The sequence below is a fragment of the Topomyia yanbarensis genome, chromosome 1, assembly GCF_030247195.1.
Source record: "Topomyia yanbarensis strain Yona2022 chromosome 1, ASM3024719v1, whole genome shotgun sequence".
In the NCBI taxonomy this organism is placed as follows: domain Eukaryota; kingdom Metazoa; phylum Arthropoda; class Insecta; order Diptera; family Culicidae; genus Topomyia; species Topomyia yanbarensis.
In genome coordinates, this window is record NC_080670.1 from 992,217 (window position 1) to 1,007,522 (window position 15,306).

At 39.0% G+C, this 15,306-nt stretch overlaps 4 protein-coding genes across 5 annotated transcripts; 2 read left to right on the plus strand and 2 right to left on the minus strand.

Annotated features, from left to right (window-relative positions):
* Positions 1–64: 64 nt before the first annotated feature.
* LOC131676537 (titin homolog) lies at positions 65–6,189 on the minus strand. Its single transcript, XM_058955622.1, has 3 exons — positions 5,825–6,189; positions 5,553–5,705; positions 65–5,492 (listed from the first exon to the last, which is right to left on the minus strand). The coding sequence occupies exons 1-3, from the start codon at positions 5,996–5,998 to the stop codon at positions 195–197; spliced, it is 5,625 nt and encodes a 1,874-aa protein (XP_058811605.1). The 5' UTR covers positions 5,999–6,189; the 3' UTR covers positions 65–194.
* A 1,343-nt stretch (positions 6,190–7,532) lies between these two features.
* LOC131676543 (ubiquitin-like domain-containing CTD phosphatase 1) lies at positions 7,533–9,002 on the minus strand. The gene is made up of 2 exons (XM_058955629.1): positions 8,711–9,002; positions 7,533–8,481 (listed from the first exon to the last, which is right to left on the minus strand). Exons 1-2 carry the CDS (start codon positions 8,880–8,882, stop codon positions 7,664–7,666), a joined length of 990 nt encoding a protein of 329 aa, XP_058811612.1. The 5' UTR covers positions 8,883–9,002; the 3' UTR covers positions 7,533–7,663.
* A 45-nt stretch (positions 9,003–9,047) lies between these two features.
* LOC131676539 (E3 ubiquitin-protein ligase FANCL) lies at positions 9,048–10,553 on the plus strand. 2 transcript variants are annotated; one of them, XM_058955624.1, is made up of 3 exons: positions 9,048–9,258; positions 9,326–10,225; positions 10,335–10,553. In XM_058955624.1, exons 1-3 carry the CDS (start codon positions 9,163–9,165, stop codon positions 10,449–10,451), a joined length of 1,113 nt encoding a protein of 370 aa, XP_058811607.1. In that variant the 5' UTR covers positions 9,048–9,162; the 3' UTR covers positions 10,452–10,553. The 2 variants fall into 2 exon arrangements, with proteins under 2 accessions (XP_058811607.1, XP_058811608.1); XM_058955625.1 differs by lacking the exon at positions 9,048–9,258 and having other exon boundaries at positions 9,339–9,434; positions 9,535–10,225.
* A 1,351-nt stretch (positions 10,554–11,904) lies between these two features.
* Positions 11,905–13,921, plus strand: LOC131676546 (uncharacterized). Its single transcript, XM_058955632.1, has 5 exons — positions 11,905–12,316; positions 12,377–12,679; positions 12,730–13,094; positions 13,153–13,432; positions 13,485–13,921. The coding sequence occupies exons 1-5, from the start codon at positions 12,268–12,270 to the stop codon at positions 13,802–13,804; spliced, it is 1,317 nt and encodes a 438-aa protein (XP_058811615.1). The 5' UTR covers positions 11,905–12,267; the 3' UTR covers positions 13,805–13,921.
* Positions 13,922–15,306: the final 1,385 nt, after the last annotated feature.

Sequence of the window (15,306 nt, forward strand, 5' to 3'; positions counted from 1 at the left end):
TTTCAGAAGAGGGAAAGGACCAAAATTTCTTACAGATTTGTCTTAATGTAAACGAAATACGTGTATATCAAAAATAATAAAATACAAGCTCTACTACGGTTAGGTAAATCTGAAAATATTAAACTTTGAGTTTCAGTACTATCGCAATGTATGATCCTGTTTTTAATACATCAAAATTGAAGGGTTTCGAACTCTTACGATTGTGCACCAGTACTTCCATCTACTAACGGATTCGGGTCTACATATAATATACCATTATCGCTAACGCTACTACTATTAGTCGGCATAGGATTCATTTCTGTCCGCAATGCATCGCTATTCTGATTACCAATTTGTGGCATCATCTCATGCAACAATTCACGTTCAAACGCCAAACTGATGTCCTCATTTTGTGTGGCAGTTGTAGTGGTTTCAGCGGAGGGTGGCAGACTCTTTAGCTGATCGGAGATTTCTTCTAACTTATTATTCAGTAGACTGTCCAGGTCATCCAAGCCAGTGACACTGGCCCCGTTAGCATCGGATGCCAACGCACTGGTAGATGAGGAAGAAACAACCGCATCTGGATTCACTGAACTAGAGATGTCTGAAGGTTTCAACCCTTCTGTAAGCAGATTTTGTAACTCATCGAAATCAGATTGTGATGGCGTTCGTTGTTTCGGCGAAGGGCTAATTGGTGAAAGAGATACTGTTTCTAAAACGTCATCTTGTGTGTTGCCCACATCCACAGATGACCCAGCTACTGGGTGGTGGTCAGCCGTAGACTCTGCTACTCGCTGTAGAACGTCAAGTTGCGCACTAATAAATTCTGATACCACTTCACTGCTTTTAACTACTTGATTTGCACAACTAGGAGAAAATAGATCAGAATTTCTTTTGGTCTCAGCAACCTCCGTGTTACAATCACTGAAAGGTTTGTGCGAAACCTGTTCGTATTCCTCCATAGGGATATCAGAAATAGACGATGTAGAGTTCTCTTGTTCATCACTGAGCTGTTCCTTTTGATTTGACTTGTCTACTGCTGCTAAGAATTCCTGCAGATCATCCGCTTCTTCTGTCCTCAACATCTCTCTTTGATTATTTTCTTGCACGCAATCGTCTTCTTCATTGTCCGTGCTATTACTAGAATCATCTTTCATCTCTATATCTTCATCATTTGTGGGCTTCTCATCTGATAATTTACCCTTCTCTTCATCCACCATGCCACTGCTCGTCGCATAGTCTATGGCAACACATTCGTCCTGATCTACTGGATGATCTTCTTTTGCATTCACTGACTTTTCACTTTCCATTGAGTCACCATCCTCACTCCTCAATTCATCATTCGGATTCGACTTGTCAGTCTTATTCGCTTGTGGGTCATTTTCCTTCATCGAATCCTCTTCTTCATCTTCAGACACCTTTTCCTGCGACGCGTCGTTTTCTTCATTCTCTAGCTCTTGATCATTTGAATTTTCGGATTTCTCATCCTCCGACTCTTCTGCCTTCGCCAATTCATCCTCTTCCTTTTGTAGATCTGCTCTTTCATTCGACTTGTCACTCTCCTCTTTTAGGGACTTCTTTTGCTCCATCAAATCAACCTCTTCATTTTCAGGCATTTCCTCCTGCATGGCGTTACCCCCGTCAGTCTCTAAATCATCTTCCTTTAGTTTTTCGTCATTCCCATTTTCTGGTTCTTCTACTTTCGACACGTCATCCTCCTCACTCTGTAGATCACAGGAATGGGATTCGTCTTTTATCTGCAGCTCTTTTTTCTGCGAACCAGGCATTTCCTCCTGCATCGCGTCATCCTCGTCACTCTGTAGATCATCTTCATTTGATTTTTCAGTTTTCCCATTTTCTGACATCTCTTCACTCTGTAGCTCATCATCATTTGACTCGTCACTTTTCTCAACTTTTTCCTGCAAGTCTGCTTCTCCATTTTCAGGAATCTCCTCCTGCATCGCGTCATCTTCCTCACTCTGTACATCATCTTCCTTGGATTTGTCGGTTTTCTCGTTGTCGGACTCTTCTACCTTCGATTGTTCATCCTCTTCACTCTGAAGCTCGCCGTCATTCGGTTTGTCACACGGCTCATGATCGGAATCTTCTTCTCTCGACAAATTGCCTTCTGTTTCATTATTGACCTGACCGTCATCTATCTCTGATTCTTCCAATTCTTCCTTGATTGGCATAGGAAAGTCCGGTTCTTCGACATCGTCCGGATTATCTTCAGGAATAGTGTCGGATACCTCTTCCTTAATTGGCATTGGAAAATCATCATCGAGCTCTGCTTGTTCGCCTTCATTTGAACCGGTTTGATCTTCCGTTATTTCATCTATGATTTCTCGTTTGATTGGCATTGGGAAATCTGCCTCGCTAGTGGTGGCTTTCGAAATGACTGGTGTAATACTTGGTACGGTTACTCGTTGCTGTACCTCGACTTCAGAAATGGGCGTGTTTCGGCCGGACGAGCTTGTCAGTGAAGACGACCTAGACGCAGCAGGAGCATTACCTACGACATTTGTAATGACTGGAAGTGGGGACGATGCCTGAGTTGCCTTAACCGGTGTTTCTGGCCCTTGTAGGCTTTTTGCAGCTGCCTCTGCCGCCATTCTCTGCTTGAGTAGCGCAAATGGATTTATTTTAACCTTAGATTTTTTCTTCCTTTCCACCGGTTTTGGATCCTGCACTGGTGTTAGCTCCGGTGTTAGTGATGCTTGAGCTGTAGTATCTTGTTTTTCCTGTTTAATGCGAACGCCATCAAATGCGATTATAGGGGATGCTGATTTTTCGCTTGATGGGCTATTCTTGTCTCCCGCTTGTTCCACCGGCAGTTGCCCTTCTGATCCTTTCTCAGATGCCTTGGAAACCCGAGGAAGACTGTCATCAACCGGCTCTTGCTTGATTTGAATATTGCCTGGAAGATCACATATTTCTGGTCCAAGCTTTTCCTGTTGGTCATATGTCGGGTCAATTTTTTCTTGTTTGATTTTAACGGCCAGAAAATTAGGCTTCTTGTATACTCTTTTTCTGCCCTTTGTTTGAACTGGATTAGCTGATAGCTCATCATCATCGTCCTCGTCATCCAAAACAATCGTTCTGATTTCCGCTGTCGGCGCTACAGAAGCATTGAGCAGCCCCTTTTCTTTTTTAATTGTAATAATTAGCGGTCTAGGTAATTCATCAACGATTTTAGTTGATATTGATGTCTCAGCACATGAGCGTGACTCGGGTCGTTTCCGTTTGGCCGGCGGTGGCTCAGATTCCTCTTCCAAGCCAGGCTCCTTCTTAATGTTTATAGCAAACCGTACATCAAAATGAGGTTCTTTTTCTATTGTAACAGAAGCCACTGCCGGTAAAACAGAAGCATTTGGTGATGACGCATCTGCAGGAGGATGTTCTTCCTCTTCCCCATCTTTTTCTTCTTCTCCTTCTTCTTTCTCTTCATCTTCATTTTGCGATTCAATATCTGGTTCTTGCTTGATAGGCATTGGAAATGGAGATTCTTCTTCCTCGGCAGTTGATTCATGTGAAGGAGACTTTTCCACTTGTGGCTCCTTCTCTTGCTGCCCACTTTCATCTTCCTGTTCCTCTGCATCTTCGTCATCACTCTGAAAATCTGCAAAATCATTCGCAGTATCTTCAAAATCATTTGTTTCAACGTCGTCCTCATCCATCGGCTCCTGCAGCTGCGAAGGTTCCATGTCGATCTCCGTACACTCTTGTTTGAATTGTGTCTTTGCCAACACTACCATTGGTAGCTTATCAGAACAGAATGCCAACTGTTGATCTAAAGACATCTCACCTACTTCCATAGCAATTGCTACCGTGCTATCGTCAACTGGCGAAGGAGTTCCTACAGGAGGAGTTTCTGTGAGAGCAGTTTCTACGGGGGTAGTTACTACGGGAGTTTCTACGAGAGGAGTCCCTGCAGGTGGGTTGTCGTCCGTTCGCTCCTTCTCCTTGTTTTTATCTTTCCTTTTCTTCTTCTTTTTGGCTTTAGCTTCCGAAAGACTAGCTATTGCCTCAGTCACAGAGCTAAGTAAATTGTTGATTGTGGCAATATCTGTATCTCGGCCTAATTTTGCACCGGAATCAAGCAGTGAAGTGATTTTCGCTGTTTCCAGTGTTGGTGTGACTACTTCAACGGTCTCTTTGAAACGTAATGTTTTCTTTTTGCTGCCAGATGGAGATGTGGCAACTTCTTGTGCCAGCTCTAAAGGAGGGGGGAACGGAATTTCACGTTCTTCCTTCGGTAACTCCGGTTCTGCAGGAACGGAACGACGAGTTCTTCTTTCTGCACTGTTAGGAGCCGCTCCAGAAGACCCAATCATTTTCTTATCAGTAGAGTCAACTGGTTCCTCTTTTGGAATAATTACCGGTTCCGGTGGTGGGAGACTTCCAGTGCAAAACATCATGTAGTGCCTAGTGAGAACAGGCTTCTTTACGAAGAACTTATTGCATTTTGGACAGTTGGCTTTCGGTTTCAGGAAACAGCTATGCCATTCGTACAAATTCTGAGTCTTGAACTTCTTGTTACACAAACGGCACTGAACATCCGGTTTTATAGCTGGAGGCCGTCCTCTGGATACTCGACCGCAGGCATTGAGAGAGACGTGCTTAACAAGGGCAGCATTTTTGTCGTATTTCCGTTTGCACTTAAAGCATGTGTACAAAGTACGAGTTAACTGATGCCACAAATTGTGATCCTTAAATTCAAGGACAGAATCGAAATTTTCACGACATGAACCACAGCCAAACTTGCGAACCAATGGAGTATGTTTAGAGATTAAATGACCATCTAACTCAGTCTGTGTCTTGAACTCATCTGAGCAGTAAGAGCAAGGATGCTCAAATTTGATCTTTTTCGGTGCAGGCACACTCAGTTCAACATCACTTACTTCCTTAGGTGGTGTTGATTCTTTACGCTTCGATCTTGTGTGCTTCAGCTCAGATGAAATTTCCACTGGAATCTCTTTTTTCTTTTTGTCTTCGTCTTTAATCTTCTTCTTGTCTTCATCCTTAATTTTCTTCTTGTCCTCATCTTTGATTTTTTTCTTGTCTTCATCTTTGACTTTTTTCTTATCGTCTTCCTTTACTTTTTTCTTATCCTCTTCTTTTACCTTTTTCTTATCATCCTCTTTTATTTTTTTCTTGTCGTCCTCCTTAATTTTTTTCTTATCATCCTCTTTTAGTTTTTTCTTATCATCTTTTAGCTTCCTTTCTTCCTTTTCCTTCTGTTGTTGTTGTAATTGCTTCAGTCGTTCTTTTTTCGTAAGTGCTTTCACAGGTGTCGTGGGTACAGGTTCATCCTTAACGATATCGACTGCGGCTTTGACTCTGGTGGTAGGTGCTGGTGATGGTGATGGGGATGGAGAGGCTCGCCTTTTTTTACCTTTTTTGGTCGAACTAGTACTGCTAACGCCACTGGTACTGGCCGCCTCGACAACTTTTTTTACATCCGTTTTGACATCCTTCACTTCCAACTTCGTCCCGTCACCAATAGGAGGAATCTGAAATGCACAAAAAATAATGCCTTGCCAAACATACTAAGTCAGAAAAATAGATCCTACTAGCTTCCGTGTCGGGTCTACCAAGGGCAGGTTCAAAATGGTTCTGGTTTGCAGATTTGTCGCTGCGCACATCAATCGATACTCGAAGAAGTCATTGATCTTATCCACACACAGAGAACAAATATTCTGCGGCATTCTGTCATCTTTGCAGACCTGCGTAAGAATTACCGGCAAAAAATCAACGGTTCAAAGCAGGATTTCAATATATACAAAAGCAGTCACAGCAACAAAATTAAATAAACTTTTATTTTGGCTGCTTGTTCTCTCCTTACCTGTATACCAACACATTCCTCGATTTTTCTTACTAGCGTCGCTTCATCGTCGTCGCCGACTATGACGGTCTCGTTTTCATCGATGATGGGAAACTTCACCGGATTATCCACACCGCACAAACGACATATTTTGTATATCTGCTTGTGCAAAATGTTGATCGCAAACCGTTCCATCTTTGTTGGCACCAATTCCGACAGCTGGAGTTCACTTTCAGTGCAGTTTTGGGACTGAAAACCAATATTTTCCGACGGCAGAACACTACTTGTACTTCGCTTCCATGTTTTTTGACATGAATTTCCTTCTTCTTGCAAGAAACCTTCTTCGTTTAAGGATTGTTGATAGACAAGATATGGGTGTGCGTGATTTGATACACAACTCTGAACGCTAATATTAGTGTGACAGATGGGTTAGGTTTATTACACCGCGTCCCAGCCACCGTTGTTCGAACATCAGGCGTGACGACCGTGACTACAGTTACAGCGGCTTTTGAACAACTTTATCGAACGAATTCAGGCTCTCATTCCGAAGGGATTTTAGATAAATTGACGAGAACATTTCAAATGGGCCCGTAAACAAAACGTTAACAATTCCGGTTAATACTTACTTCAAATGGACACTAACAAAGTTTTATACACTTTAAATAAGCCGATTCTGAAGCCTGGCTGTTGGCGAAAAAATAGATTATCGAAAAGGCACATAAGCAAAATAACTTGTTTTGTTTATGTTCCCTTTCACACCCCCTCAAAATGTAACGATTCATATACACCAAACAACAAAACGAAAAAAAAACTGTTTATGGGCCCTTTTCTTAATGAAAAAGACTATAGTTGAAAAGGGTACAAAAACTTCCTAACACCGAGAAAGGGATCAAAATAAACGTCACATAATCATTTGCTATAAACAAAAGGGTTCACCAGCATGCACTATAAGCTAACGTCTCGCCGAAAAGGGATTATGGGAGAGGGCATAAAACCAGTGTGATGTTTCAAAAAGGACCAAAACATTTATCTGCAAAAATCGTTCAAAATGCATTTTTTTTAATAAATCTTGTATATTATTCAGAAAAAGGATTAGTTTAACACGGCATTGAGTTGTTTGGTCCTTAAATCAAGCTCCTGTTCATAAATGGGAATATAAAATACGAGGTAATTTTTCAGACGCCATTTTCTCAACATGAGCATATTGTATATAATGCCTTATGAAATGTTGACGTCGATTTGATTTTTGTTTTCTGGTGGCACTGCAGGGCAAAATTGAGAGTCGTCAAAATAAGCGGGTGACCCGAAAATGGCCTAATCAACACTAAAATAAATTTTAATAACTGCTTGCTTCCGAAAAGTAGTATTGTTTTAAAATGTTTCAATACATTTAAAAGCGCAGTATTCAAACACTGTTAAAATGCGATTTAATTTTCTGAAGCGAATTTTCAAAGCTATTTTTCTCGATTCGATATCATTGCGACTTCGGCCCTTTGGTCGATTCTTGATCGAAATATTGGTCATACAATTTTCAAAACAAACAAACCACCACGAAATAGTAAGAAATGCGAGACATGGTACACTGGTATCGAAATGGAACAAACAACAGGAAACATACATAACTTGCACCAACTATTTTTCTGTTGGCGAAATCGACAGCTGCATTCTATTAACAATATGTCCGTTATCTTATGATATTCAATTGGAGCGAGTTACGGCATACATTGAAAGTTTTCTATTAAAATAAGCATTGCATCTTTTTTATTGTTGATGTTGGCATTCTACTATTAACAAAAGTTTTAGGTTCATTTAAAGCATTCATGGAATAAGGCAAGTCGACTTTGCAGAGATGTACGCCATTCATTCATCAGCCGCTTCACGTCGTTTCTTCGGCTTATAGCTCTCCCACTTCTTGTGGTTTAATTCATTGAAATCTTCACAATGTTTCGCAATATCCTTGAGGTATTTCGTCAGCTTTAGCAATTCTTTGTCTTTGTGACGATTGAGATGGGCTTCTGCGAAGGGCTTAATCCGAAGGCCAGACTTAGGGTTCATTAGAAAATTTCTCCGCAGATCATCAAACATAATGGTGTTTTTCGAGGAATACTGGCTATATTTGCCCCAAATCACACCCAGAGGTTTCACTTCAATTACTCCACGCAACGGACAATGGACAGTAATCATCGCTTCCGAGTCGAGCATGAAAACGAGCTTGTATTCCGCATGTGAAGTGACCCCTAGCAGTTTCATTTTCTCCACAATCCATTTCATCGAAGTTGCGGACCAAATAGCAATATCGTAGTCTTGATACGCGGAAGTGAGGAATTCGTGTAAATATGGTCGCATTAATTCAGCACCATTTTCAGCTGCTGATCGATGATCGAATAGGGTATAATCAATATCCAATACCAGTAAACGCTTGCCTTCGCGTGGAGGATTCAGTTCGTTGATCTTGTAATCACGTACGCGTTTGTTGATTTTTGACAAATAAATTTCCTTATTTTCCAGTGGAACCTTATCATCGTCCTCGTTGTCGAGATCATTCACTACATTTCCGATGTCATCCGGTCTGGAAGATGCTTCGACAATGTCAGCCTCCAATGAACCAACCATCATTAGTTTAAAATTAGGTTTTAGTTCGAGTAAGCCCAAACGTACTTCATCCGCTGCGAATTTACCTGTAAAAAAACGTTGTAGGAAGTCCATGAGTTTTGGTAAGATATTTAGAATTCGGGAGTGAAAGGGTTCTGTGTTACACTTTGATATTACAAAACCACTGGGCAAATGAAATTGTTTATTAATTTCTCAACTCAAACTGCCCATATTAAGAAAATGTTTCTGTAAACTCCAATGTAAACTCTTGCTGTAATGCACGATTTTTCGTGAGCAGAAAGTAGCATTACTCACCTTTGTACTTGAGATTAAGAAGCTTTTGCCGTTCCGGCTTCACCTGTGTCTTTTTGCAGATTTCATGCTTTAGAACGGCTACCGTATCATGGTCGGTTAGATCTTCAATGGGATACTCCTTTCCACTCCATTTTACGATGATTTTGATGTCCTTTGAGGCTTGTGGCTCCATTTTCACTGCGACTTTAATAGACTGCCTTGATTGCCACTTGTTTTCAAGTCGAGTACGAATTTCACCTGTTTATTAGTTTGCGGTTATGTATGGTTCGGTTTTTGCATCTTTTGTGTTTGACAGTGACGGCAGCATTACGATACGTTACACAAAAAAATCAAAACAAGGGTTGAGAAATCTGACTGTAACGTCGTAGATTGTAAACGTTCGTTGTCCGAAATTTTTGCTTGGCTTTGTGCTAGGAGAAACCTCTAGTCTCTAAATTAAATTACAATTGAAAATGGACAATGATCTTCAAAGTAAGTCAGTTTTCATGCGAAAATATAATTTTTTGTCAGAAATTCGTGCTAATCATTTCATAGGATGTTACTGCGGAGTAAGTACATATACGGGTTATGTCTCGATGTTCGATAATGGGTTATACCATTTTCCTTGCGTTACAGATTTATAACATAAGAATTGCGGTACCAGTGTTCCCAAAAAATATTCGTATGTTTATATCCGTTTTCAGAAGGTTGGAATTAATGAACACTGAAAATATATCAAAAACTGGTAATATTTTTGAGTACATGGATAACCTGTTACGGTTTCTCGACCAACAGAAATCGCAGTCATATGAAAAAACAGTTCCAAATGTCACTACTTTTCGCAGTTTCTTCAATCAACTAGAACAAATCAGGAAACACCATAGATGTAAAATCTATGCCGATAGAAACTTACACCATTTTAAATTGACCGGATTTAAACAAAATGAAAATCATCGCCTTGAAATGGTTCGCACTTCAGAAACCGAGTTTAGGGTGACTGAGCATACCCTTCCAGATCTCGGACCGTCAATCGAGCTGTTCAAATGGAACGCTTCCATAGAGATGCATACTACTTCGTTTGTTCAGTTGTTAGACCAACTGGACGAATTTTATGCTAATCTGCACAAAATAGATGAACTGTGCCACGTGGTTGATCCATTGGAAATCGATAATCGGACTACGTGGCGAATTGTTAAATTTAGTCAGAAGATATTCCTAAAACTCACTTTGCATCCATTGCAACCATCATCAATTGTGGTAACTTTCATTGGTCCATCAAAGGAAATAGAATATCTGAGGGAACTTTATGACGAGAAAATAGAAAATTGGGATCCGGAGAGTGATGTGTATACTAACTTGCTGAGAACATTAGAGATTATGTCCTTCCCCATGCGAAATCAGGACGAAGGAGTTGATAGTGACGCAATCAATTGCGGAATTTGCATGTCATACAGAGATGACCATAACATGATTCCCATCGTTTCTTGCGATAATGACAAGTGTTTACTTATATTTCATGTCGGTTGCATAAAGAAGGTAAGTTGATCTCTCACTTACACATTTTTGTAGACATTATCCCAAATTCGACGATTTAATAATATTTTACCATTCTTGAATAAGTAGTAATATTTAATTTCATTTTTAGTGGTTTCTTTCGCTGGTGCAAAGTAAGACGTTTTTCAATATATCAATAGGAACTTGTCCGTATTGTAAGCATAAAGTATCGTCTAGTTTTGATGAGCTACTGAATATTCCAATGTAATAACACGGACATCAAAAGCATTGGTTACACCTGTTGGGATGTTTCTGAACTAATTAAGTTTGGAGGAGAGCTAAATACGCTGACAGTCAATTTATATTTCTTTCCAGTCTTTTTTCTAATAAATAGATTTCGTTTTGCACGTATAAGCTTCCTGTCTAATCCGAAAAAAAATTCTCATTCTCCCAGCGTTGTCGGATTGATCCATATAGTATTGACTTAACTTTGAATAAAAAAATTGTATCCATCATAATGCAAAAAAGAGAAAAAAAATGGGTTCAACGTAACTGGTTCTTGAGCTAGAGCCCATATCTTGATAGGATTCTAACCGAATAATGAAACGTTATGGTACTTTTTTTTTAAAAAAGATACACTCTAACAGTTTATTAATCATATTCCATGCTAGGAAGTTTAATCAAAATCGGTATTTAACAGTATAAAACATAAAAATTGGTGTTTTTTGAGGTGCTATGAGTATGAAAATCGGTATAAATACCGATAATCTGGTATATCTGACAACGATGCTACCTCCTTCTCAACATTCCATCAAACATTCGTATTATTTATCGATGGTATCAGCATTCACTCGAACGGATCATTATCATAAACATTTTGTTTTGCTGAAAAATAATCAGCTGTTTTCAACACAGGCGTTAAACATTATAGAACATCAGTTGTTTCGTAAGAAACAATTCGTGTTGATATTGGTTGATATATGGCGTACTCTCTTCCAATTCTGAAATATTTTGATAACGCAGCTCATGATTTCGACTGTGCAGGTAAATCCCCCTCTTATGTCAGCAAATCCGAGGCAATGAGCTGTATCTAAACGGTGTAGGTGAAAGTCGTATTTGAATGGATTAGTAACCGAAAAATCGAAGAAAGGATATGGAAAATCGAAATTTATTATGTCTCGACAAACATATGATTACGGCCTAAAAGCCAACTGTCACAATCCACTTTGAATGGAAATTCCGGACAAACCGTTACTAGTCGAACACAGTTCACAACAGTTTATGAAAGAGAAAACTTTTCTCTTTCGTTTACTACCAACATCTGTGATTGGCGTGTAACGGTTTGTCCGGAATTTCCATTCAAAGTGGATTGTGACAGTTGGCTTTTAGGCCGTAATTATATGTTTGTCGAGATGTAATAAAGTTGAAGAAATTGAGCGAGAGGAACAGTATTAAGATTTCTGACAGCTCATTTACAACCACAGATGCAAAATCAAACCAAAGGAAATTGGCTTGTTTTCATCACGAAATACCTAACCTCAACCGATTTTTGCAGTGCAAAATATTTTATTTTCATCACGAAATAATTCAGCGCCTTTTCTTTTTTAACGGGAATAGAAAGGTCAATAGAGTTCTATGCAAATTATTTCACACACACACACACACACACTAATTGGAGGTTTGTTTTCCTCCAGTTGTCATGTATGAAACTGTCAGCCAATTTAAACGTTTGAAATAGCTCGCCTAAAGTATTTATAATGGCGTTGAAATGCTCCATGTCACTGTAAAACTTATTCCGGAGACGTACAATACCGGTTGGTCAGGTTCCAGCACGAAAATAATCCGACCGAAAAGCTATTTTCAATTTGTTTTCCTCCACCTATGACAGATGGAGGAAAACAAAAATCGTTGAACACACAGTTACAGATTGTCAAGTCGTCTATTGCTGGTATTGCTACATCTTCTGTATCTATCACATTGAATCTGAGGCACCACTTGAAGATCATTGTTTTTCGTTTTTGTTGTCATCCCAAATAGTGTGGAAAAGCTAAAAAACGGTGGACTTAACGTAAAATTGTTCTAGGATGTCTCACCAGTATGATATTTTTGATAACTTAAACAGCTACCTGGACAGTAAGTAAACGATAAAATGCTAGAGATGTTTTCTTTTTATTCAAATTCAACCGTTACCAGAAAGCGACGATTGTGTTATTCCCGACGAAGACAGTATCATTCCCGGCGAAGATGATGCTGACATCGAAGATAGTATGGTTGTACCGGCGCCAGACCCAATGCCGTTGATAAGAAAAAAGCGTCTTTCTAAGAAAAGTCAGTCAGAGGAGAGTTTAAAATCATCGCCGCCAAAGAAAAATTCTACAAGACACGAGATTGTACAGCCACAAAGTTCCAACGAGAACGCTGCTTTTCGTAGCACGACCGACATTCCTGTTAGTTCAGACGCCTGTCAGCTGGAGGTGGAAACGATATGCTTAGATTGTAAGTCAGAAAAATGTAACCCTTTCAGTGTTTAATCTTCTGATTTGTAGTACAATTTGAAGAAATGGAAAAAATGTACGATTTGATTTTTAACCAATACAGTTGTACAAATACGATGAACAAACGATACTTAGCGACTCTGAAAAAGCGTTACCAAGCATTACTAAGACAACGTTCTGCGCCAAGTCTAAGGCCGAGACGTAGTCATGGACCTTCGTTGCTGGAAAACTTACAGGATTTAAAAGATATATTTTATAACATATGTGTTAATCATAATTTGATGGCTTCAACTTCCATGGCCTCTGCCTCGGAACTGAATGGAACAGCGGAAGGACAACGGCGCCGAAGGAACAGACAACAAGCAGTCGAAGTGGTCAATTTAGTTGACAGTCCCGCTTTAATTCTTCCCGGTGTTGTGAGTTGAACTTTCTATTTCAATGAGAACCTGATTTTTATCATTTTTTGTTGTGCAGATTAATTTGGATTCAGAAGAGGAAGATACGCTACATGCGAAAAACAACGCCGATTATTCGTTTGAATCTGAAAACTATGAAATGTCGATCAAAGTCAAATGGCGTGGTAAGATTGAGAGATTTACTCATCGAAAGTATCAGAAATTTGGCGATTTAATTGCGCAACTATCAAAACGAGTAAACGCAGACCCAAGTTGCGTTATTTTGGATATAAACGAACGGATAATCGACCCGAACGATACGCCGGATTCCATTGATTATAGAATATCACAGTTTATAAGTACGATGCTTTGGCCTATGGTTTTATGTTAAGTAATGCGTTCTAATTTCAGCGGGTCGTGCTGTGGAAAGAACGGTGGCGGATATGTTGACTGAAAAAAATACAAACACAAACAAACGTTCAAAGGCTGTTGCTAATATCAATTCAATTACACTAAAGGTGCAATCCGACAGGTGGAAGCAACCGTTGCAGGTATTAGTGGAGAAAACCCAAAAGATGGCTGTTGTTGCTATCAAGGCAGCTGAAGAACTGAAGTGCAAACCGGCAGAGATCAAATTGAGCTTTGACGGTGAGCCGATTGAGTTGGATTCGACACCTCTGGACTTAGAACTAGAGGGCGGTGAAGTGCTGGATCTACGTATTAGCAAATAATGACGCAGGATTGTTGCTGGATTGGCTGATTGTTCTGCACATTTGTATCGTAGTGCGTAAGACTCCTGTCTAAGAAAATTTTATTATGCTGATGTATTACATTTTTATTTAAATTAATTCCAACTTCGCGATTATTTCGTTGCTGACTGATGATTGATGGATGACAAAATGTATCATTACAGGAATGGTAAAGTTTCCTTGTGTTTATCTATTAATATCCATAAAATAGCTCAAAAATGAGAGCAATTGATTATGTCTGCGTCTTTTAGACTTTCTAATGCTTTGTATTAAATTAGTTAATCAATTCTTATCATCTTCTTATCTATTCGTAATAAACCTGCTTGCTTTTCATTGTGATAGTTAAAACAATAATGAACGACGTGCGCTTGAAATTTATAGTATGTCCATCGCACAAAGCAAGGTTTTCAGTATAGTTAATGCTTATTTTAGGCCGCTCAAAATTATTTCATATTCTCGTCGCAAATACAATCAATAGTTTTTTAGTTGTAGCCGCAGTCTGCTTACTACTTTTAACCATTATTATGTTTTAGTGAGATTATTTTCTCGCTGTTGGCCGTTACGACATTCCTACAGCGTATATTTAGACACCTAAAGAGCCTCTGGCTGGTTTAAAGTTCAGATACCTTTAAAATCAAACGAGAAAACCAGCACAATTTTTAAGCGAATCCCTGATAGCGATTCCCATTTCGAACATATCCTAAGTTGGTAGATTAAGGGGTTACATAACTTTTTATTTTTCAAAAATTCGAATTTTTTTATTTATCTGAAAGTACAACTCCTTGAGAGTATTTTCCGAAATTTTTATAGAGATCCGAGTAACATATCGAAATTTACAACGTTTCCAAGCGCGCTTCTTCTATCAAGAGTAGTGGTAACATGAAATTTTAAGCTCGATTATCTCGAAATGTCGTTTTTCCAAAAATGGTTTTTCCGTGATCACGATTGCTCAAAAACCACTCAACCGATTTGCTTCCATTTTTATTTTCAATTCATCGTAATTAATTTTTCTCATATCTTAACGATTCCTTTTTTATGCGTAAATTTTTGGTTTCGCAGATAAGAATTTTTTAGTTAAATTTTTAGAGCTTAAAACAGCGATTTTTTAGGAAAAAGGTTCCCGAATGCAGGAAAAAATTATTATTTATTCAACTAAACGTTCAAATACCAGGAATATTCATAAACTAAAAGATTTTTTTGAGTTTTGGGACTTTATTTGATCTATTGGTCTTTAATCGTGCTCACCGCAAACCTCTTAAATAAAAAGGGGTTCGTGGGAAAAGCCATAACTCCGCAAATTATCAATATATTTTTATAGACTTGTTTCACGGAAAAATGTACTACCAAAATACTATAAGTTTGATGTAATTAAATCATTGCTTTGTACCTATACGTAAATTCAAACTTTCTTGACATTTTTCACACAAAATGGTATGTAACCCCTTAACAAATTAGTCTCTGAGATATCTTGTCAACCAGTTGCA

Excerpts from the sequence above, each read along its gene's own strand:
- LOC131676539 (XM_058955624.1), top strand. The coding sequence starts at position 9,163 with ATGGACAATGATCTTCAAAGTAAGTCAGTTTTCATGCGAAAATATAAT. Across the intron at positions 9,259-9,325 it reads TCATAGGATGTTACTGCGGA|ATTTATAACATAAGAATTGC; the intron begins GTAAGTACATAT and ends CTTGCGTTACAG. Across the intron at positions 10,226-10,334 it reads ATGTCGGTTGCATAAAGAAG|TGGTTTCTTTCGCTGGTGCA; the intron begins GTAAGTTGATCT and ends TTTCATTTTTAG.
- LOC131676543 (XM_058955629.1), bottom strand. The coding sequence starts at position 8,882 with ATGGAGCCACAAGCCTCAAAGGACATCAAAATCATCGTAAAATGGAGT. Across the intron at positions 8,482-8,710 it reads TCTTAATCTCAAGTACAAAG|GTAAATTCGCAGCGGATGAA; the intron begins GTGAGTAATGCT and ends GTTTTTTTACAG.
- LOC131676537 (XM_058955622.1), bottom strand. The coding sequence starts at position 5,998 with ATGGAACGGTTTGCGATCAACATTTTGCACAAGCAGATATACAAAATA. Across the intron at positions 5,706-5,824 it reads AGGAATGTGTTGGTATACAG|GTCTGCAAAGATGACAGAAT; the intron begins GTAAGGAGAGAA and ends ATTCTTACGCAG. Across the intron at positions 5,493-5,552 it reads TAGACCCGACACGGAAGCTA|ATTCCTCCTATTGGTGACGG; the intron begins GTAGGATCTATT and ends TGTGCATTTCAG.
- LOC131676546 (XM_058955632.1), top strand. The coding sequence starts at position 12,268 with ATGTCTCACCAGTATGATATTTTTGATAACTTAAACAGCTACCTGGAC. Across the intron at positions 12,317-12,376 it reads CTTAAACAGCTACCTGGACA|AAAGCGACGATTGTGTTATT; the intron begins GTAAGTAAACGA and ends AACCGTTACCAG. Across the intron at positions 12,680-12,729 it reads GGAAACGATATGCTTAGATT|TACAATTTGAAGAAATGGAA; the intron begins GTAAGTCAGAAA and ends TCTGATTTGTAG.